This window comes from Rhinatrema bivittatum, chromosome 2 (assembly GCF_901001135.1).
Source record: "Rhinatrema bivittatum chromosome 2, aRhiBiv1.1, whole genome shotgun sequence".
Taxonomy (NCBI): Eukaryota; Metazoa; Chordata; class Amphibia; order Gymnophiona; family Rhinatrematidae; genus Rhinatrema; species Rhinatrema bivittatum.
This window is the reverse complement of record NC_042616.1, coordinates 81,706,815-81,728,153: the sequence shown is the minus strand read 5'-3', so window position 1 is coordinate 81,728,153 and position 21,339 is coordinate 81,706,815. Positions and strand designations below refer to the sequence as shown.

At 50.3% G+C, this 21,339-nt stretch overlaps 1 protein-coding gene and 2 non-coding genes across 5 annotated transcripts in view; all 3 read left to right on the top strand.

The window, feature by feature from the left end:
* The window catches only part of LOC115084066 (mitogen-activated protein kinase kinase kinase 3-like), a 265,505-nt gene extending 254,185 nt beyond the window's left edge, over window positions 1–11,320 (top strand). For all 3 annotated transcript variants that reach the window (XM_029588374.1, XM_029588373.1, XM_029588375.1), the window contains one exon: window positions 5,151–11,320. In XM_029588374.1, coding sequence (XP_029444234.1) covers window positions 5,151–5,379 — 229 coding nt within the window. In that variant the 3' untranslated portion in view covers window positions 5,380–11,320. The remainder of the gene's footprint in view (window positions 1–5,150) is intronic.
* A 5,259-nt stretch (window positions 11,321–16,579) lies between these two features.
* On the top strand, window positions 16,580–16,698 carry LOC115086413. The gene has a single exon (XR_003855285.1). It is a non-coding gene; the product is annotated as a 5S ribosomal RNA (ribosomal RNA).
* Window positions 16,699–19,044: 2,346 nt separating this feature from the next.
* LOC115086408 lies at window positions 19,045–19,163 on the top strand. The gene has a single exon (XR_003855280.1). It is a non-coding gene; the product is annotated as a 5S ribosomal RNA (ribosomal RNA).
* The last annotated feature ends 2,176 nt before the right edge of the window (window positions 19,164–21,339 follow it).

The window sequence follows — 21,339 nt, the reverse complement described above, 5'->3', positions numbered from 1 at the left end:
ATGATGTGATTTACTTGGTCCAACACACTTTGGAGTTTGAGAACCATCAACTCCCACACCAGTCGGTTGTAGTGGAGTCTGCCCTTAAGAAGGCCAAGTGTTCTCGCACCCATACCTCTGGCCCTCTGGGACGGGAACACAAGGCTCTGGGTGCTGGACAGGAAAGTGTTTCAGGGCGTCATGCTGATTGCCCGTATCGCCTCTTACCAGCTGTACATGAAGCAATATTCTCGAAATCTCTGGAATCAGAGTCAGGACCTGTCTGAGTGCCTGCCTCAGAAGCAGCAGCAGATGATTTTTTGGCGGTCGTACAGCAGGACCTTGAATGTGGCAAACCTGGGGTGCACTCCACCTATGACGTTTTTGAGATGACGGCAAAAGTAGCAGCTGCGGGAATTGGTGCCCATAGGAATGCCTGGCTCTGAGCTTCTGATCTCCAGCTGGAAGTTCAGGAGAAGCTTGCGGACCTGCCGTATACTAGCAAAACCCTCTTTGGTGGTAAGATGAGGGATACTGTGGTTCACTTGAAGGATCACCATGAGACCCTGCAGCATCTCTCTGCCAATATGTCTGATCCACCGTCTTCGGCCAGGAAGTCCTCTCAACAAGATCCAAGGAGGTCCTTTTATCGCCAGAGGAAATACTATCCTCCTGCCTCTCATGCCCATTCCCAGCGCGTGAGCTCTAGGGGCCTCCCTAGAAAGCAGCAGATCCCCAGACCTCAGCCAGTGCCCCAGCCAGCCACCTTGTGCCTATGATGCCAGACCCTCCGGCTGTGGTTCTTTGTGGACCATTGGCCCAGCATCACCTCGGACCAGTGGGTTCTGTTCATCGACGGTATCGGCTGAACTTCCTGGATGTCCCATCGGACTCTCCCCCTCCCTCTTTTGAGGTCGATCTTAGCACCAGGAAATACTTTTGATGGAGCTCTTCACCCTTGTAACGGCCAGGGCAGTCGAGCCCGTTCCATTGCAGCAGTGGGGGGGTTGAGGGTTCTATTCCCGGTATTTCCTGATTCTAAAGCGAACTAGGGGAATCCGTCCTATTCTGGACTTGAGAGCCTTGATAAGTTTCTAAAAAGAGAAAAATTCAAGAAGGTCTTTCTGGGCACCCTGATTCCCCTCCTCCAAAGCAGAGACTGGTTTTGCACCCTCTATATAAAAGACACATACACCCACGTCGAGATCTTCAACGGTCACAGAAAGTATTTCCGGTTTGTCTTGGGCAAGTGGCATTTCCAGTACAGGGTGTTGCACTTTGGCCTTGCCTCTGCCCCAGGTGTCTTCACCAAGTGTCTAGCCATGGTAGGTGAACAACTCCGCAGACTGGGGGTGCAGGTATTTCCCTACCTGGACAATTGGCTGGTCAAAAGCATCACCCAGGAGGGAGTGCTACGATCCCTGCAGTTGACTGTTCGGGTATTGGAGTCCCTGGGATTTGTTATCAACTACCCGAAGTCCAAGTTTGTTCTGTCGCCTCAGTTGAGCTTCATCGGTGCCGAGTTGGACACTGCTCAAGCCAGAGCTTCTCTTCCCCGTGATCGAGTGCTCGTGTGGCATCCCTTATGGGAGTGGTCCTATGGAGCCGGCAGGTCTCAGCTCACCGCATGCTACGGCTCCTGGGTCACATGGCCACAATTGTCCATGTTACCCACTTTGCTCGCTTACATATGCACAGAGCTCAATGGACCTTGTGAACCCAGTGGCAGCAGATCACCCAGGACCTCCATATTCGCATCTGTGTTACTCTGCCTCTCCGACTACTTGTCATTGTGGGAGAGTCTGCCCAATTTGGAGTAGGGGATTCCTTTTCAGTTTCCCCCTGCCCAGATTGTGCTCATTACAAATGGGGGTGGGGTGCCCATGTGGAGGGCAGATCAGTTTTGGTCATGTGGAGGGCAGTTCAGTTTTGGTCACGGGCTCTGTCCCAGGGTATGGTGCTCCGAGCTATGTATCTAGCCGGGACGGAGAATGTGGTGGCGGACAGGCTGAGTCAAGCCTTCCGACCCCACAAATGGTCCCGGAATGAGGAGGTGGCAGATCGGATCTTCCATCTCTGTGGCACCCCGGACGTAGATCTCTTCACATCCCCCTACAACAGGAAGTTCGACCAGTAGGGGAGACAGCAAGCCAGCCTCAGACACCTTTGCCCGCCACTGGGGCAAGGGCCTTCTGTAAGCATATCCTTCTGCAAGACTCTCCTAATGCTCCAACAGGATGGGGGACAATAATCTTCATAGTCCCTCATTGCCCGAGGCAGATCTGGTTCCCTCTCCTGCGGGATCTTTCCCTCTGGGAACCGATCACTCTGGGGACTTCCCCAGATCCCATCACGAAGGATCAGGGCAGGCTGTGCCATCCCAACCTCAGGGCCTTGTCCCTGATGGCCTGGATGTTGAAAGGTTAATTCTACAGCCCCTTGACCTGTCAGATGATGTGTCTTGGGTCCTGGTGGCTTCCAGGAAGCCTTCCACTAGGAAGTCTTATGGCATGAAGTGGAGGATGTTTTCCATGTGGTGTAACTCCCACGGCTTGGATCCATTCTCCTGCTCCACACTGAAACTGCTTGTATACCTCCTGCACCTTTCAGACACTGGCTTAAAGACCAGCTCCGTTAGGGTGCACCTAAGTGCTATCGGTGCTTACCACCAAGGTTTAATGGCTCGCCCATCTCTGTGCAGCCCATAGTGAGTCGCTTTATACAAGGTCTAATGCAGTTGAAGCCTCCCCTGTGACCTCCTGCTGTGACTTGGGACCTCAATGTGGTGTTGGCTCAGCTCATGAAAGCTCCTTTTGAGCCGCTGCACACTTGTGACCCTAAGTACCTGACCAGGAAGGTCATCTTTTTGGTCGCAGTCACTTCAGTGTGCAGAGTCAGCAAGCTTCAGGCCCTAGTGATGTACCCACCTTACACAAAGTTCTTCCACGATAGGGTGGTTCTGTGCACGCACCCTAAGTTCCTGCCGAAAGTGGTGACAGATTTCCATCTTAACCAGTCAGTCGTCCTGCCCACCTTTTTTCCCATGCCTTATTTGCACCAGGGTAAATGGGCTCTGCACAGTCTGGATTGCAAAGAGAGCCTTAGCCTTCAACTTGGAGCGAACATCAGGCCATAGGCAGTCTATACAACTCTTCATCTCTTTTGACAGGAATAGGTTAGGAATTGTGGTTGCTAAGCAGTCCCTATCCAACTGGCTGGCAGATTGCATTTCCTTCTGCTATACTCAGGTGGGACTGCAGCTTGGGGGCCATGTCAAGGCTCATTCTGTCAGAGCCATGGCGGCTTCAGTGACCCACATGAGTGGTCCCCTTGGACGAGATCTGCGACATGGAGTTCCCTCCTCGCTGTAGCCTTTCACTACTGTCTGGACAGGGATGGCCAACGTGATAGCAGCTTCGGCCAGTCTGTCCTCCGGAATCTCTTTCAGGTGTAGAACCCAACTCTTCCTGCCTGGGGACCATTTTTCGGGTTCAGGCTGTCTCCCTCTGTTACCAATGAAACCAGTGTTTTTGTACCCATTGGCACCTGGTTGGGTGCCTGTTGGTCTTGCTTGTTGTTTGGGAACAGCCTGTAGCTAGGGATTCCCCCATGTGTGAGGACTACCATCCTGCTTGTCCTAGGAGAACAACTGTTACAGGTAAGCAACTCTGCTTTATGCTGTTACATATCTCATGTTTAGCAGGATTTAATTATTATGTTATGTTATGATGCCTGTTTTCTTTATACCGAAATTTGCACGTTGTTATGACAATATTCATTATGTGAATTTCTGTGTAATAGGTATATCATTAAATATTAGAGACTCTTGTGCAAGAAATGGCATCTGCTGGTGACCATATGCGTTAACCAGTGGCAAAGCAGCTTTCAAAATGGTTGGCCCACCAATAGCAGGGCAGCTTGGAAAATGCTAGATGACATCATAGAGGTGGATTTTAAAAGCCTTGCACACGCAAAAACGGCCACATACGTGTGTGAGTGGGCCGCGCGGGAGCTACATGAATTTTAAATAGCCGGGAAGGGCGCGCACCCAGAAAAAGCAGGCGGAAAAGGGGCATGGACATACCAGCACGTAACCCCTAATTTTCCTTAGCCAGCGCGTGCGTATGTTGCGCATGTCCTCGAGAGGTGTAGGAGTCTAGGGAGGGAGAGAGAGATTCTGTATAGGGCGCAGCCTGACACTCAATACATGGACCATTGTAAGGGGGCACTTTGTACAAACAACTCTTCATCACTTAGAAGGACAAAAAAATCTTTAATGATGTCAGTTTTACAATGAGTACCTCGGAATGTGTCTGTTATAACACCCCCGCCCAACCCCAACCCACCTCCCGAAACGTCACCCCGAATCAAAGTGCCCCCTTACAATGGTCCATGTATTGCGTGTCAGGCTGAGCCCTATAAAGAGGTTCTCCCTCTCTCCCCCTCCCCCCCACAAGCGCAAGATATGTGCGCAGAGCATACACTTTATAAAATAGCGCATATCTTTATGCGTATTTATGGGCGCACATGCAGCCCTTTTAAAGATAGTGTACTGTGACTTCCCTGAGATTACAACTGAACCGGTCTGTTTCCTTATACAAAACAAAAAAGAAGAGATGCCAAGGGCATTGAGAGATCAGGAAAAATGAGAGCCGAGGGTGTTGTACACTCTGTGGCACACATTTTGAGTGAAATTTGATAGTCAGTTCAAAAGATATTGGGGGGGGGGGGGTGTTAGAGGGAGGAGAGGGATAGACACAGTGACCTTTTAAGGTCAATTTCCCTACAGGAAATGAGGCTAATTATAAACTTTATAAAAAATCAGCATTAAAGGTGCAAGAGCAAAAACACACCAAACTCTAGAAGGAGATGCTTGGGAAAAACTCGTGTCGGAAGCTGATCATATGAGCTTTTCGGTTCTGATTCAGGAGTCATACAGGGCAAGCATTGTCACTTGCTGTGCGCACTCCAGATAGGCTGCCTCGTGCTTGCGGCTTTCTCTTAAGCTCTGCGACCTTCACAGCCTGTGAACCATTCGGTGCCAGGCCTGTCCGTTTGAGCCTTCCGAGGCATAACGTCAGAAGCAGAGTGGATGTTTCCCCCCCAGTTGCCAAGGGAAGCCTTTTGCTCTTGCTAACTCCCCCCCCATGCTTTCTGTGTGTCGTTTGCAGGAGCGTGGGCTGCACCGTGGTGGAAATGCTGACAGAGAAGCCTCCCTGGGCGGAGTTTGAAGCCATGGCGGCGATCTTCAAAATTGCCACACAGCCGACCAAGCCCAAGCTCCCCGATGGGGTTTCAGACTACTGCAGGAATTTCCTCAAACTGATCTTCGTTGAAGAAAAACGGAGGCCACCAGCCGAAGAACTCTTAAGCCACCCGTTTGTGAGCTGTAGCGTCTAGGCCTCCACCCTGTATAAAAACATTTCTACATATGGCACACTCGTGTACACACACTTCTATGTATATATACAACATTTATTATACATATTATTTTTTTTTTAAAGAGGAGGCAAACAAATGCTCCAGGGATCAGAAAAACCTCAGTTTCCTCTTTGGATCAGTCCTAAATTTATCCCAAATCTTATTCTGCTTCCTTGCTTAGAATACGGTTGGTTTTCTTTTGCTCTAAGTACTGCTGTTCCTGTATGGAAGTTGGTGTACTTGACTGCAGCTCCGTTTTGGGAAGAGTTCCAACTCCGTTTTTTTGGTAGTGATGCCAGCGGACAGCAATGAACCTTCTTCTCCTATCCTCCTGTTGTGACTAGAAGCGTCACTTGCTGCCGGAGGAGTTCAGAGACTGCTTTTGAGTTCCAGAGGAGCCCCAGAGGAGCTGAGGTGTGAGGACCTGGCTACAGTGCCTCCTCTTGGTCAGTAGCGGTGTTGGAAAACTGAGCCAGAGGCACCTGCGTAAGACCGGAATGTGCTGCACAGCTCTTATAGCAAGAAAAGCAGGCGAAGAAAGGGACAATGAAGGGGACAAAAGCCTGGGAGCAAAGCAGGCAAAAAAGTGGGAGGAAATTATCCAACCTAGTGTAAAAAAATAAATAAATAAAACTGTATGTATATGTGTGTGTACATAGACTGTAATATATAAACATACACATATATATGTATACACACACTACTGCAGAAATATAATTTTTATATTTGACTTGAAAGATATTGCTGTTTTTAGCATTTTCATTGCTAGATAGAAGTAACCAGCAGAATCTCTCAAATGCGATTTTTTGCTTAAGGATTCTACTGCTGGTTACTCTCCAATGATTATTCCATTAGGAATGGTTAAAAGTGTTTTGGGACGAGAGTGCTTGGCCCTTCTGCACTGAAATATTTCTGCTTCCCTTTCCATGGGAGCTTTTTATTAACTGTTTGTGCCTATGAAAAAATAATTCAGGGGTCTGGACGTGAAGTAGGCAGTTTGCAAAATCAGCTGGTTTCTGAGTTGCATTTTCAACCAAAGGAAGCCTCCCTAGACCAAAATGTGCCTCCCCCCCCCCCCCCCGGTTCTGTTCCATTAACTCTGTCGAGATGTCAGGAATAGAATAGATCGCAGTAAATGGCATGTACACTGCACAGCCTGTTTTTGCACTAAAAGAAGCACATAATCACATTGGCAGTGGCGCAGATCCTCAATGAACTGGGCTCATTAGTGGGTAGGGCTGCAACCGTGTCCCAGCAGTGGGGAAAAATTCGTTCTGATTGTCAGGAATGAAATTTGAAGACCGCTGAGAAGTAGGCACTAGGCATGCCAACTTCCTAGACTGGTCAGGGCTGTACTGTTGTATGCCTTGAATATTACCAGGTGTCAAATGTCCACCCCACCATTGGTTAACCCACAATAATGCTGTGCTGAATTTATGACCATATATTTGGGCAGTAAAAATGGTTTAGTGTCATGTGCTAGTCGCGCTCTCCTCTGTAGAAGGAGCTTAGCAGACTTTTGAGGAAAAGACTCTGTAAAAATGAAAGCTTTGGGGTACTCAACCCTATCCTGGAGAACACCTAACCAATTTGGTTCTCGGAATAGCCAAAATGAATATGCAGGAGAGTGATTTGTAAGCACTGGGTCTTTAGAGCAGGCAAATCCTTCTCATGCATATTCATTTTGGATAGCCTGAAAACCATCTTGGTTAGGTGTGTCACCAGGATAGGGGTGGGATTCAGTGGTCAACATGAGGTCACACCGGCTCACTTTGCTACTTAAAGATATTTAAGCATATATTTGGTTACTGTTAGAAAAACTGCATTAAGACCTAGAGTGGTTTGTTCAGGAGCTGATCACCATTGGCAATATCCATGTAATTGTCTGACTGAGAGAGGGTCATTTAGAGCTTTGCATAGGGTTGTAATGACTTCTTCCACTGCTGGCCCGCTTTAGGAAAACTGTATTCTGCGCTTTATATGTGTCTGTAATTCTGGCTTGCTTTGGAACGGGTACCACTTTTTTGATTCTGTGGACCAATCCCCTCTGTGCTGCTGATCCCAGAAATCCTTGGTGCTTGTTTAGTCCAAAGACTGCTCGAATTGCCTCATGTGCCTGCCAGCCGCTTCTCCACATTCCTCTGAGAAATTCCCTCTGTGGTGCTGATCGCCTCATCTGAGGTTTTATTTTGTGATGGCCACTCTGAGGGATAAATGGCCGCTCCTCTTGTGGCCTTAAAATGTGACCATTTTTCTTTCAAAGTCTCAGTGTTTCCCTTCTCCTGCCGTCAGCAGGAGGGATGTCCAGAACACAAGTGACCTCACTGCACTGTGAAGTGACCATGCGTTCTTGTCTCTGTCATGCTGGACACTGTGCTAGTGAACTTCCTCCCCCTGCTTGCTTCTATCACTTAATGCAGAATTATCCCAGTTAATTATTTATTTTGGTCAGGAAGCACGGTTGGGTCACGGAAAACCTTGCTGTACCGTGGCCATTACGAAGCAAAACAAAATGTAGGAAGCAAGTGGTCCTACTTCCCTATGGTCAGAGGTGAGGAATATGCTGGGGGAAGGTAGCTTTGGTTGGGTTGTGGTGGAGTTGGAATTTACAGCCGCCCTTTACACTAGTCCCACTGTTATGTGGCCAGCACAAGCTGCTCTATTTTCCATGCGTCCACTGTAGACTAAATCCTCCATGGCTTCAGTAACTTTAGGATTATTTATAATTTGTCTTACAAGGTGGCAATCAACTAAGCAACAGAAAAATCTAAAATAGCTTTAAAATTCAGAAAATACATTAAGAAGGTAATTTACAGTGGTGTGTATAAATTACCAAATGCACACAGAAGTGATCGTGGGGAAAGTTATTCCTGTATTTTATAAGCTGCAGTGGAAGCTGCACAGTTTATAAAATACTGCGTTCTCTCTGTCCCAAAAGTACCTGTGTGCGTTTCAGTGTGCACACAATTTTTTAGTGCAGCACTATTTTAGAAAAGTAAGCACACGTGAAATAATTGTAATTACTGGAGGCTACGCATGGAGACAGTTATTCTATAAAGCATGCACGTACTCCACCTATAGAAATGCTTGTGTGCAAACCTTTAGCCACCAGTTCATCAGCACTTCCACCAATTTACCCTCCAGCATGTCACTCTGACCTCCTACCCAAAAACTGCAAAAGACAAGGGTGCTTTCATTTCTGCCACTCAGCAGGTGTAAAAGTGTGCGTACATATGTGGTAACGTACGCTTATGAAATACTAACTCGTGCGTGAGCCTCCAAAGCTTGCCCCAGAACACCCCCACCTTTTAACATTTACGGGTGACCCTGCTTGCAAGCTCATACATCACGCATTAACAAAATACTATTTGCACGCTTACATGCCACTTATATTTTACGCACTAAAACCTTTTGAAAATTACTTCTTGAAGGTCAGTTCCATATGACTAGGATACTGTAACATTGACAAATGCATGTTCTTACTGTGAGTTATCAGTTGTTCTCCAAATTTGCATACAGTATGTGCAGGAACACTTCTGTTTTCTCATTCCTCTGACAAAACCAGCTGCCTTGCTTTTCTAGTTGGAGCCCATTCTTTGATCTGAGCAGGGGGTGGACCAGGTGCATGGTGCCCTCTATTGGCGCTCCACCTCTGAGCAGGCTTTTTCCTTTCCAGGGTCAATGGTGGGAGAGAGCCACGGTACAGTGCACTATCCATCATGGAAGAGAGAAGAAACTCTGTACCTGCTGTGGGCCGTGCAGTATTCCAAAACCTGCAAGCAGAGAATCAGTCAAAAATGCAATCACTTGGTCTTCGGGGGCAGTGCCCCAAAACACCTCATGTGTTTGCTTCATGCAGTGTTATCACAAATACAAATAACCCAAGATTTTTAAGTTTGGTACCAAAGAATAATTAACAATAAATAAACTAAACAAATATTTTAATATATGTTGTTACAGGACCATCATATGCCAGATCCAGGCACTTAAATTGTGTGAGGATCAGAGCTATTGTAATTATAAGTCCAATAATTTAAAAGTCTTGAAGTGCTTCAGTGTGTCAAACTTAAAAGTGAATTTTTATAAGTGTCCAAACAATTCTCAAAAACCTTCTTCAAACTCTCAAATGCTTTCTTCAAATAAGCTGAATGTAAGACATTACTTATCTCGCACAATCTGTTCCTAAGACTTTTAAAGACTTGAACCATTGATTACAACAGCTCTGATCTTCACACAATTTATTTAAGTGCCTGGGTCCGGCATATGCTGGTCCTATAATAAACCAAACTTAAATATTTTAATGTTATTTGTTGCCAGGGAGTGTTAATGTCATTTGTGACAATGGCGTAAACACAGACCAGTCTGGTCTCTTGGGTGCGCAAAGCAATGTGTGATGCTCTTGTCAAGGGATTCCAGATGATTGCAGGGAAGCTGCTTCCAGCATTCTGTAATCAATACAGGGTGGATATTATTCCTCCTTATCTGTACTTCTGAGGGGGTCTGTGTTTGTGGCTGCTGACTTGTATCATTCTGAGAGGTCATGATTTCTGAACCTCGCTACATGTCCCGGGGGGCATCTTTCTGCTGACTCGGTCATTGGGCGTTTTTGCCTCTCAATTTTATGCTGGAAAAGGAAATATCTTTGCATTTTTCTGTGAGCTGCATCTGAAACTACATTTCATAATAATGAATGGTAGACATTCTTTTGCTTTATTTGTTTGCCCCCCGATTATTACCTGTGCATTATCTTGGGTGGGGGGGAGGGGGTAGTATTGTATATCACCTGAATTCTATCATATCCCATAAATCTTGTGATTCTTTTAAACACTGGGCCAAATATATTTGTGCAGCAAATTGTACTTATAAGAGTTTGACAGGGAACAAGAAAGCAAAACCCCTTGGGGCTGAAAGAGAGAGTAGGACTGAGACCTAAATAAGGAGCTGTAGCCTTGTATGATTCACCCTAGGAACATCTGTTTCAGGTATGTAAGGTTTTGGGGGTTTTTTTAAACAGATTTTAGGGGAAAATATTTTTCTAAAAATGTATTACTGTGCCATTTTATTAGCAACAATGTAAGTTTCTCTAACTTGAATGTTGGTTAAATACGTCACTGTGTCAGGTGTCTGCCAAATTTGCAGTATCTATAACATCAGGAGATCTGGGTCCAGGTCTGCTTGTAAATGTCTGAAGTGATCCCTCTTTCTAACAAGTCAAGTAGGAGACAAGAAAGAGCCCAGGATTCAAAGTTATCCTGCTGTCCAAGTTAGCTAAATATAACTTATCTGGCTGACACAGAAGGGATATTCAGTGGCACAGCTGTGCTGCTGAATGTACCCGGAGAAGTTATATCTGGCTAGCTTTAGACCTGCTATCGAGCAGATCTGACTTATCCAGTTAACGTAGCTGGGTAACTCCGAATCTGCCCACAGCTGTCACAAAGTTATCTGGCTGACTTAGCCTGATAAGAATACTCCACTCCCAGAATGCCCTGACCTAGCTGGATGAGTTTTTTAGCCAACTAAAAACTCAGCCGGCAATGTCAGAGTGATCAAACTGGTGGGAATTTCAAATTCTGCCGTTTGTCCAGCTAAGAGCCAGGCTAAGTGCCAGGTGTCTCACCAAATACAGTAAAGTTGGCAGCCCCTTAGAGAGAAATTGGTGACAGATCCCTGGTTTGAACATGGCATTACAGCGGTGACGGAAAGATCAGATTAGTGAACATGAAGTAGCTGAGAATGGCGGAGATTGTGTGTGTATGCATTCTTATAAACTAAGAATTACAGCTTAGATTCCTGATGAGGACTTAAAAATGCATGGCTGCTCATTAAGCAAGGAATTGGTTCTAGTTATCGATACCAATAAAAGCTAATGTACTTTCAGAAAAAAAAAAAATTGGTGGGTGATGTGTCTAAGCTTTAGGGTATAATGCCTGGCACTTGGATTATTTATAAACAGCTTCTCAGCTACTGCTCTCTGCTTTAGACCAAGCTGTCAGCTGTTGTCTGTGTTATAGCCCGTGACTCTCCCCTCTTCCAGATAGCACAAGTATAACCTTCATAGGAAAATGGATCTCTCTTAACCCAACCAAATCACTCACTTTCAAGACTAGCATCACACTTTTAAAGGTGAAGAATAATATGTCCAGCAAAGCCCAATATTATAGTGAAGTAAATTACCAAAAGTTACGAGGAACTAAACATTGAGCTGACGGTATATGCTATGGGAGTCTACCATAAGGATTAAATTGAGAACTTTCTAGACAATCTTCATTACTCTGCTTATTTATGCCTTATAGTGTTCATTGAAGGGCTTCTGACTGGAGTATTGATACATAACACTGAAACAAACCAAACTGATGTCTTCACTTTGATCAAGAGCCAAGATTAAACATACATTACAAATTTTATAAAAGTTAATTTTGCAGTTCAGATAACTGTTTCATAAACCACCACAAGGCCTGAAAAAGAATTATCTTTTCTAGCTCGTTAATGCTCACCTATAATTTATCAGAATTATCCCTTTATAACTACTCTCAAAATAATCATACCACTAGTGATCTCCATTGGTTACTGTTGATGTTGAGATGCCCTCATATTCCTCGGAACTTGCTTTCATAGTATACTGTAGTATGCCAGTGGGTGAAAGCTGCTAGTATAGCTGGGTTTAAAAAGGAGGAAGTCCATAAACCATTATTAAGGTGGACTTGGGGAAATGTTTCAGGCTAGGGCTAGTTTGCAACATACCATCCCCCCATTTAATCCTGAAGAGCCATCCATTTCTGGCACCCTCCTCACTCAACTCTTCACAATTACAGTTTGCAACACTTAACAATATGAAGTTGTAGGTGGAATGTCAGGTCTTGTCCTTCTGCCTATTGATAAGATGACTATTGTTTTGTAGCCCAAGCACTAATTCCAGCACCTAACCAGGTTAGGCAACTCCAGTTCTTGAGTGGTACCAAACTGGTCAGGTTTTCAAGTTATCAGTACTGAATATTCATGAGAATAGGTTAAAGAGATTAGGACTCTTCATCCTGGAGAAGAGATGGAAGAGGGGAGATATGATAGAGGTGAATAAAATCATGAGTGGAGTGGAACAGGTAAATGTGAATCAGTTGTTTACTCTTTCAAAAAGTACAAAGACTAGGAGACATTCAATGAAAATATACGAGAAAATATATATATTTTTTTTTTTTGTTAACGCATAATTAAACTCTGGAATTCGCTGCCAGTGGGTGAAAGCTATTAGTGTAGCCGAGTTTAAAAAGGAGGAAGAAAAGTCCATAAACAATTGCTAATGCATCTCATGCATATTCCTTGTAGTTATCCTGAAAACCCAACTTTCTTGCAGTCTCGAAGAATGGAGCTGCCTTCCCCTGATCTAAATCAAACCTTGCTGTCCCCCATATGGTGTCTGTTACATCTGAAAATAAAAGTGTGAAGTTAATAAGAAAACTGTATGGGCTTATCTGTTGTATCCAAAGGGACTGTTATATGTGAGTATCCTGGTTAAGATTAGTTGACACTGCCCTTTTGGAAATGTCTTGCCTCTTGACAGATCTCTAAGGTACTATCGCTATGTTTCTTTAGTCTTACTCTTCAATTTATGCTCATCCGATAAACATGTTAGCAATTGAATTTGAGGGGGGGGGGTGAAAGTCATTGCAGTGTTGGCAATCAGACGGTATGTTGAATGTACTTTGTAAAATGCTGTAAATCATTTCCCGATGCATGAAATTAAACATATAGATATACTGTTGTATTGGGAAGCCAGTTTTGTAAGAACAACAAAAAAACACTTTATTTCATTAAATTAATCATTTCCTTTTCTAAGTATGTCTAGCATCTTTTTAAAATTATAAGAACTAGCAAGGGGAGGGAAAGAAGAAAGAGAGAAGGGGATGCCCACAGATGTTAAAACCTGGCCGTTTACTAGCATGCAAAGGCAATTGGATGGAGCAGTTGTGGGCATGATAGAATTTGTGTAGCACTTCTGAAGAATGAACATGGGAACTATGCAGTGTTGCCAGATGGACCAAAATTATTGCATTTATATAATAATTCTACCCCTTGTACAATCAATGATGGCAAAATTCTGCATAATGTATATTTTTTTGTCATGTAAATCAACTTTCCTCTGTCAAATAGGGAGCAGTCAATCATCACTTTTGAGGTCTGCTAGAGTAATGGGTTCTCACAGGACAAGCAGGATGGTAGTCCTCACATATGGGTGACATCATCAGGATGGAGCCCAATCATGGAACACTTTTGTCAATGTTTCTCTAACTTTGGCCTGCATCTACTGGGCATACCCAGCATGGCACTAACCATGCATCCAGCAGGGGTCCCCTTTTTTTCCATGTAGCAGTAGCCATGCGGTTTAAGGAGCTCTCTAGAGATTCCTGACAGGAATTTTCTTCATGGAACTTCTTTCCAAAATTTAAAAAAATTCTACCCCATACGGGTCCCCCTATCGATTCCGTATTCCGCGATCGTAAGGTAAGGCTTTACCCTCATTTGCGGTCAATTCCCATTGAGTTTTTCCTTTGAGGCCTACCGGCCATTGAACGCATCGCGGCTAAAACTTTGTCGAAGCCATGGCGTCAGGTTTTCATCCGTGCCCTGATAGTCCTCGGACAATGTCCATCATGGACCCACATAGGATTTGTGTGTTATGTTTGGGGTCAGACCATGACGTCTTAACTTGCACCAAATGTGTCCAAATAACACCAAAGGGCCGTAAGGCCCGCTCAGAGAAGATGGAGTTTCTTTTTCAGGCAAACCCACCGACTCCATCAAGCGCTTCAACATCGTCTGAGCCGGTGCCATCGACTTCTCTCCAGCAGCGGGATACCAGTGTTGCTCACGGGGCACAGATTACTCCGAAGGCGTCGACTTCTTCCTCTTCGGCTCCGGAGAAGGATCAAGGAGAACATAGTGAAGAGCATCGACACCATTATCGGAAGGCTCAGTCCCCTGATCCAGACAAGTTCTTGACATCAGCGTCAACAGAACCACCGACAAAGAAATCCTGTCCAGAGAAGGCCCCATCCTCCTCTGTGACTGGGTCATGGAGGAGTTCTCCACCTTCATTGGTGCCGGGAGCTGTGACTCCACTTTCACCGGTGGACCCTCAGGCTAGGCCAATGCTGCCTCCTACTCCTGAACTCGGGTTGCACACCCCAAGCTTCCACAAGGAATTGGATCGGATGATCTAAGAGGCCATCGGAAAGGCACTGCAAGGCTTCCAACCTCCAATGGCGCCGGTACCGACACCGGCCCCAGTCGCCAACCAGATTAGCACGGCGTTCACACTACTACTTGGCAGGCTGAATGCGTTGATTGGTGCCCTTCCACCGGTGAAACCGAGGACACGGGTATGTCCAGTGCCTTCCACCCAGATTCCTTTCCTATCATTGTGTCGTGGTCCCCAGCAGAAGCAGGGTCCGAAGAGAGGCAGGCGGCCGAAAAGAGGAAAAGAGAGGCACCGAAACGAAAGGGAAGACGGAAGCCCGGGCGACCGAACCAGCAAAGAGGGCAGAAACGCGGGCCAAAGCCACATCAGGTGAAGAGAAGCGGTCCCACATCTGTTTTCCGAGATGCGCCGCGGGGCACGGAGGTCCATCTAGGGCTTCCTTTCCTTGCCTGTTGGGGGAGGGTGGGCTGCGGAAAGGCGGGGCTGCGCCTTTGAAAGTCAGCTCTATTCCCTGGGAGCACATGGGAAAGCCGTCCTTTCCTCATCCGAAGCACACGCGGCGGGAAGCGCTTCCAGCAGTCTGTGCTGCGATCGGAAGGTGAATGCGCTTTCCTCTTGCGGGAGGAGGGCGGTTTTCCCCGCTCTCGAGTCTCACGGGCCAGAAAATCACCTTCAACCCCTCCTCTACTCTTCGTTGCTCTCTCACTCTCTGGGCTTTGGACAATCAAGGGGAGAGATGTCTCACCCGTGGTGTAACAGCAGGGCCGTCTTTCGGGGCGCCACAATGCTGGCACCCTCTCCCCTTACCAAAACGCATCCTTTAGGCAGAGGGGAAAAAGAGTGCGGTTCAATAGGGACGATGCTGGTGGGGGGGGGGGGGGAGGGAAGGGGAGATGAGGGGGGGGGGGAGGCTAGAAGGAGGGTGGGAAGAAGAAAAGGGGATTTCCAGGTTAGGAGAAAGAGAGAGAGTGAGAGAGAGAGAGAAATACAAGGTGATCTGTGTGCAGGAGCAGCGATGGGCCAAAGCTGACACCAGAAAAACGGAGAGGAGAAGGGGGCGTCGGACCCAGTTTTCGCACAGTGCGCTGGTTCGACTCCAGCCGGCCCCGCACGAGAGCTGTGCCTCCTCTGCTGCCTCAGCCGTCGGAGCTGTGTCGGAGCCAGCGGTGAGGCTGTGAAAAGACGGAATGCAGAGAAAACGATGGCACGCGACGACGGGAAAGCCCAGCTAAGACTGCCTTTTTCCCATGCCGTACAGCGGAGCCCAGCCGATCTGGGTTTTCCCCAAACATCTCCTCTGCTTGCGGCCAGCGAGCCGGAGGGAGGTGCGGGAAGTCCACCGTGCCCAGGGGAGAGGACAGAGGACCATTCCCGATCTCCTGGCGGCCCCCTTGCTTTGCTAGAGCCCGACGAGGAAGGCTTCGCCTGCCGTGGGCCTGTTCGCTTAAACGAGTGGGGCCTTTTTTTGCCTGCTTCTGGCGAAGAGGGGCTTGGGGGTGCCGCGGTATCTTGGTTGCCCCTGGAGGCGGGCTCTCCTTCTCAGGCGTGCGGAAGGAAACTCTGGCCGCTGTGTCGGGGGCAGCCGAACCTTCCCTGGCTGTAGGCAAAGAGTTTCTCCTCTGCTTGGCCGCTTTTTGAGCTGCAGGGGCGGCCGGCGAGCGGGATGTTTCCTCCTCCCGTGTGCCGGCGGTCAGAGTTGCTGCAGCACGCCCAAGAAGGGCTGCAACGCCAGGGTTAAGTGAGAGAAGCTAAGCGGCGCTGCCCGGCCGGTCGTCTGCGGCCAGGACTGCCCCGGCTGTGGGGAAAAGGAAAAGTGAGAGGCTGTCCGTCCAGAACGACAGCGGAGAGAAGGTGCGGAGGGAGAAGCGAACGCCAGCGGAGAGGAGCTAGCAGAGGGGAGGAGCCGGCCTTAAAGGGAGGCGAGAGGCGGCACCCGGCAGGCCGAGCTGCGGACTAAGAGCGGGAGAGGGAGCCTGCATCACTGCCTACGGCCACACCACCCTGAAAGCGCCCGATCTCGTCTGATCTCGGAAGCTAAGCAGGGTTGGGCCTGGTTAGTACTTGGATGGGAGACCGCCTGGGAATACCCGGTGCTGTAGGCTTTTGCTTCTTTTGGGAGACCGCCTGGGAATACCCGGTGCTGTAGGCTTTTGCTTCTTTTGGGAGACCGCCTGGGAATACCCGGTGCTGTAGGCTTTTGCTTCTTTTGCTTTTTCCCCCTCCTTGGCGGCACCCGGCACTCTTCCCGCTGCCCTTTCTTTCCCATTCCCTTTTTACAAGGACACTGGGCGCGTTGCCCCCTACAAGCCTGCTGTACCGGCAGCGGCGTCTCTCACTTTTCGCCCTAGCCCTTTCTTACCCCGAAGGAAAAAAAAATCCTTCAAAGTGGGAGCGAGGAAAGAAGAATGAAGCCAAACACCTGCAAAGGAAAAACCCGTGGCTCCGAGAGAAACCTGTCGACCAGGAATGGCTTCCCTGAAACTCAAAGCGCAACCTTAGGGTGCCGGCTCCTGCTCCCCGTGCCGGCCGGAACCGCAGAAGCAGCGTTCCCAGGGCCCAGCAGCGCACCTGCACCCGCTTCGGAGGGCATGGCGCGCCACCTCTCCCGGACAGCTTGGCAAAAGGCAGAGCCATTCCGAACGAGGGACGCTCCCCGGGTAGTAGCCGTCAACGCGGGCTCATCGTGTCGCGGTCCCCGGCGGAAGCAGGGTCCGACGAGAGGCGGGCGGCCGAAAAGAGGAAGAGAGAGGCGCCGAACCGAAACGAAAAGGAATGACGGAAGCCCGGGCGACCGAACCAGCAAAGAGGGCAGAAACGCGGGCCAAAGCCACATCAGGTGAAGAGAAGCGGTCCCACATCTGTTTTCCGAGATGCGCCGCGGGGCACGGAGGTCCATCTAGGGCTTCCTTTCCTTGCCTGTTGGGGGAGGGTGGGCTGCGGAAAGGCGGGGCTGCGCCTTTGAAAGTCAGCTCTATTCCCTGGGAGCACATGGGAAAGCCGTCCTTTCCTCATCCGAAGCACACGCGGCGGGAAGCGCTTCCAGCAGTCTGTGCTGCGATCGGAAGGTGAATGCGCTTTCCTCTTGCGGGAGGAGGGCGGTTTTCCCCGCTCTCGAGTCTCACGGGCCAGAAAATCACCTTCAACCCCTCCTCTACTCTTCGTTGCTCTCTCACTCTCTGGGCTTTGGACAATCAAGGGGAGAGATGTCTCACCCGTGGTGTAACAGCAGGGCCGTCTTTCGGGGCGCCACAATGCTGGCACCCTCTCCCCTTACCAAAACGCATCCTTTAGGCAGAGGGGAAAAAGAGTGCGGTTCAATAGGGACGATGCTGGGGGGGGGGGGGGGGGGGAAGGGGAGATGAGGGGGGGGGGAGGCTAGAAGGAGGGTGGGAAGAAGAAAAGGGGATTTCCAGGTTAGGAGAAAGAGAGAGAGTGAGAGAGAGAGAGAAATACAAGGTGATCTGTGTGCAGGAGCAGCGATGGGCCAAAGCTGACACCAGAAAAACGGAGAGGAGAAGGGGGCGTCGGACCCAGTTTTCGCACAGTGCGCTGGTTCGACTCCAGCCGGCCCCGCACGAGAGCTGTGCCTCCTCTGCTGCCTCAGCCTCCGGAGCTGTGTCGGAGCCAGCGGTGAGGCTGTGAAAAGACGGAATGCAGAGAAAACGATGGCACGCGACGACGGGAAAGCCCAGCTAAGACTGCCTTTTTCCCATGCCGTACAGCGGAGCCCAGCCGATCTGGGTTTTCCCCAAACATCTCCTCTGCTTGCGGCCAGCGAGCCGGAGGGAGGTGCGGGAAGTCCACCGTGCCCAGGGGAGAGGACAGAGGACCATTCCCGATCTCCTAGCGGCCCCCTTGCTTTGCTAGAGCCCGACGAGGAAGGCTTCGCCTGCCTTGGGCCTGTTCGCTTAAACGAGTGGGGCCTTTTTTTGCCTGCTTCTGGCGAAGAGGGGCTTGGGGGTGCCGCGGTATCTTGGTTGCCCCTGGAGGCGGGCTCTCCTTCTCAGGCGTGCGGAAGGAAACTCTGGCCGCTGTGTCGGGGGCAGCCGAACCTTCCCTGGCTGTAGGCAAAGAGTTTCTCCTCTGCTTGGCCGCTTTTTGAGCTGCAGGGGCGGCCGGCGAGCGGGATGTTTCCTCCTCCCGAGTGCCGGCGGTCAGAGTTGCTGCAGCACGCCCAAGAAGGGCTGCAACGCCAGGGTTAAGTGAGAGAAGCTAAGCAGCGCTGCCCGGCCGGTCGTCTGCGGCCAGGACTGCCCCGGCTGTGGGGGAAAAGGAAAAGTGAGAGGCTGCCTGTCCAGAACGACAGCGGAGAGAAGGTGCGGAGGGAGAAGCGAACGCCAGCGGAGAGGAGCTAGCAGAGGGGAGGAGCCGGCCTTAAAGGGAGGCGAGAGGCGGCACCCGGCAGGCCGAGCTGCGGACTAAGAGCGGGAGAGGGAGCCTGCATCACTGCCTACGGCCACACCACCCTGAAAGCGCCCGATCTCGTCTGATCTCGGAAGCTAAGCAGGGTTGGGCCTGGTTAGTACTTGGATGGGAGACCGCCTGGGAATACCCGGTGCTGTAGGCTTTTGCTTCTTTTGGGAGACCGCCTGGGAATACCCGGTGCTGTAGGCTTTTGCTTCTTTTGGGAGACCGCCTGGGAATACCCGGTGCTGTAGGCTTTTGCTTCTTTTGCTTTTTCCCCCTCCTTGGCGGCACCCGGCACTCTTCCCGCTGCCCTTTCTTTCCCATTCCCTTTTTACAAGGACACTGGGCGCGTTGCCCCCTACAAGCCTGCTGTACCGGCAGCGGCGTCTCTCACTTTTCGCCCTAGCCCTTTCTTACCCCGAAGGAAAAAAAAATCCTTCAAAGTGGGAGCGAGGAAAGAAGAATGAAGCCAAACACCTGCAAAGGAAAAACCCGTGGCTCCGAGAGAAACCTGTCGACCAGGAATGGCTTCCCTGAAACTCAAAGCGCAACCTTAGGGTGCCGGCTCCTGCTCCCCGTGCCGGCCGGAACCGCAGAAGCAGCGTTCCCAGGGCCCAGCAGCGCACCTGCACCCGCTTCGGAGGGCATGGCGCGCCACCTCTCCCGGACAGCTTGGCAAAAGGCAGAGCCATTCCGAACGAGGGACGCTCCCCGGGTAGTAGCCGTCAACGCGGGCTCATCGTGTCGCGGTCCCCGGCGGAAGCAGGGTCCGACGAGAGGCGGGCGGCCGAAAAGAGGAAGAGAGAGGCGCCGAACCGAAACGAAAAGGAAGACGGAAGCCCGGGCGACCGAACCAGCAAAGAGGGCAGAAACGCGGGCCAAAGCCACATCAGGTGAAGAGAAGCGGTCCCACATCTGTTTTCCGAGATGCGCCGCGGGGCACGGAGGTCCATCTAGGGCTTCCTTTCCTTGCCTGTTGGGGGAGGGTGGGCTGCGGAAAGGCGGGGCTGCGCCTTTGAAAGTCAGCTCTATTCCCTGGGAGCACATGGGAAAGCCGTCCTTTCCTCATCCGAAGCACACGCGGCGGGAAGCGCTTCCAGCAGTCTGTGCTGCGATCGGAAGGTGAATGCGCTTTCCTCTTGCGGGAGGAGGGCGGTTTTCCCCGCTCTCGAGTCTCACGGGCCAGAAAATCACCTTCAACCCCTCCTCTACTCTTCGTTGCTCTCTCACTCTCTGGGCTTTGGACAATCAAGGGGAGAGATGTCTCACCCGTGGTGTAACAGCAGGGCCGTCTTTCGGGGCGCCACAATGCTGGCACCCTCTCCCCTTACCAAAACGCATCCTTTAGGCAGAGGGGAAAAAGAGTGCGGTTCAATAGGGACGATGCTGGGGGGGGGGGGGGGGAGGGAAGGGGAGAGGAGGGGGGGGGGGAGGCTAGAAGGAGGGTGGGAAGAAGAAAAGGGGATTTCCAGGTTAGGAGAAAGAGAGAGAGTGAGAGAGAGAGAGAAATACAAGGTGATCTGTGTGCAGGAGCAGCGATGGGCCAAAGCTGACACCAGAAAAACGGAGAGGAGAAGGGGGCGTCGGACCCAGTTTTCGCACAGTGCGCTGGTTCGACTCCAGCCGGCCCCGCACGAGAGCTGTGCCTCCTCTGCTGCCTCAGCCTCCGGAGCTGTGTCGGAGCCAGCGGTGAGGCTGTGAAAAGACGGAATGCAGAGAAAACGATGGCACGCGACGACGGGAAAGCCCAGCTAAGACTGCCTTTTTCCCATGCCGTACAGCGGAGCCCAGCCGATCTGGGTTTTCCCCAAACATCTCCTCTGCTTGCGGCCAGCGAGCCGGAGGGAGGTGCGGGAAGTCCACCGTGCCCAGGGGAGAGGACAGAGGACCATTCCCGATCTCCTAGCGGCCCCCTTGCTTTGCTAGAGCCCGACGAGGAAGGCTTCGCCTGCCGTGGGCCTGTTCGCTTAAACGAGTGGGGCCTTTTTTTGCCTGCTTCTGGCGAAGAGGGGCTTGGGGGTGCCGCGGTATCTTGGTTGCCCCTGGAGGCGGGCTCTCCTTCTCAGGCGTGCGGAAGGAAACTCTGGCCGCTGTGTCGGGGGCAGCCGAACCTTCCCTGGCTGTAGGCAAAGAGTTTCTCCTCTGCTTGGCCGCTTTTTGAGCTGCAGGGGCGGCCGGCGAGCGGGATGTTTCCTCCTCCCGAGTGCCGGCGGTCAGAGTTGCTGCAGCACGCCCAAGAAGGGCTGCAACGCCAGGGTTAAGTGAGAGAAGCTAAGCAGCGCTGCCCGGCCGGTCGTCTGCGGCCAGGACTGCCCCGGCTGTGGGGAAAAGGAAAA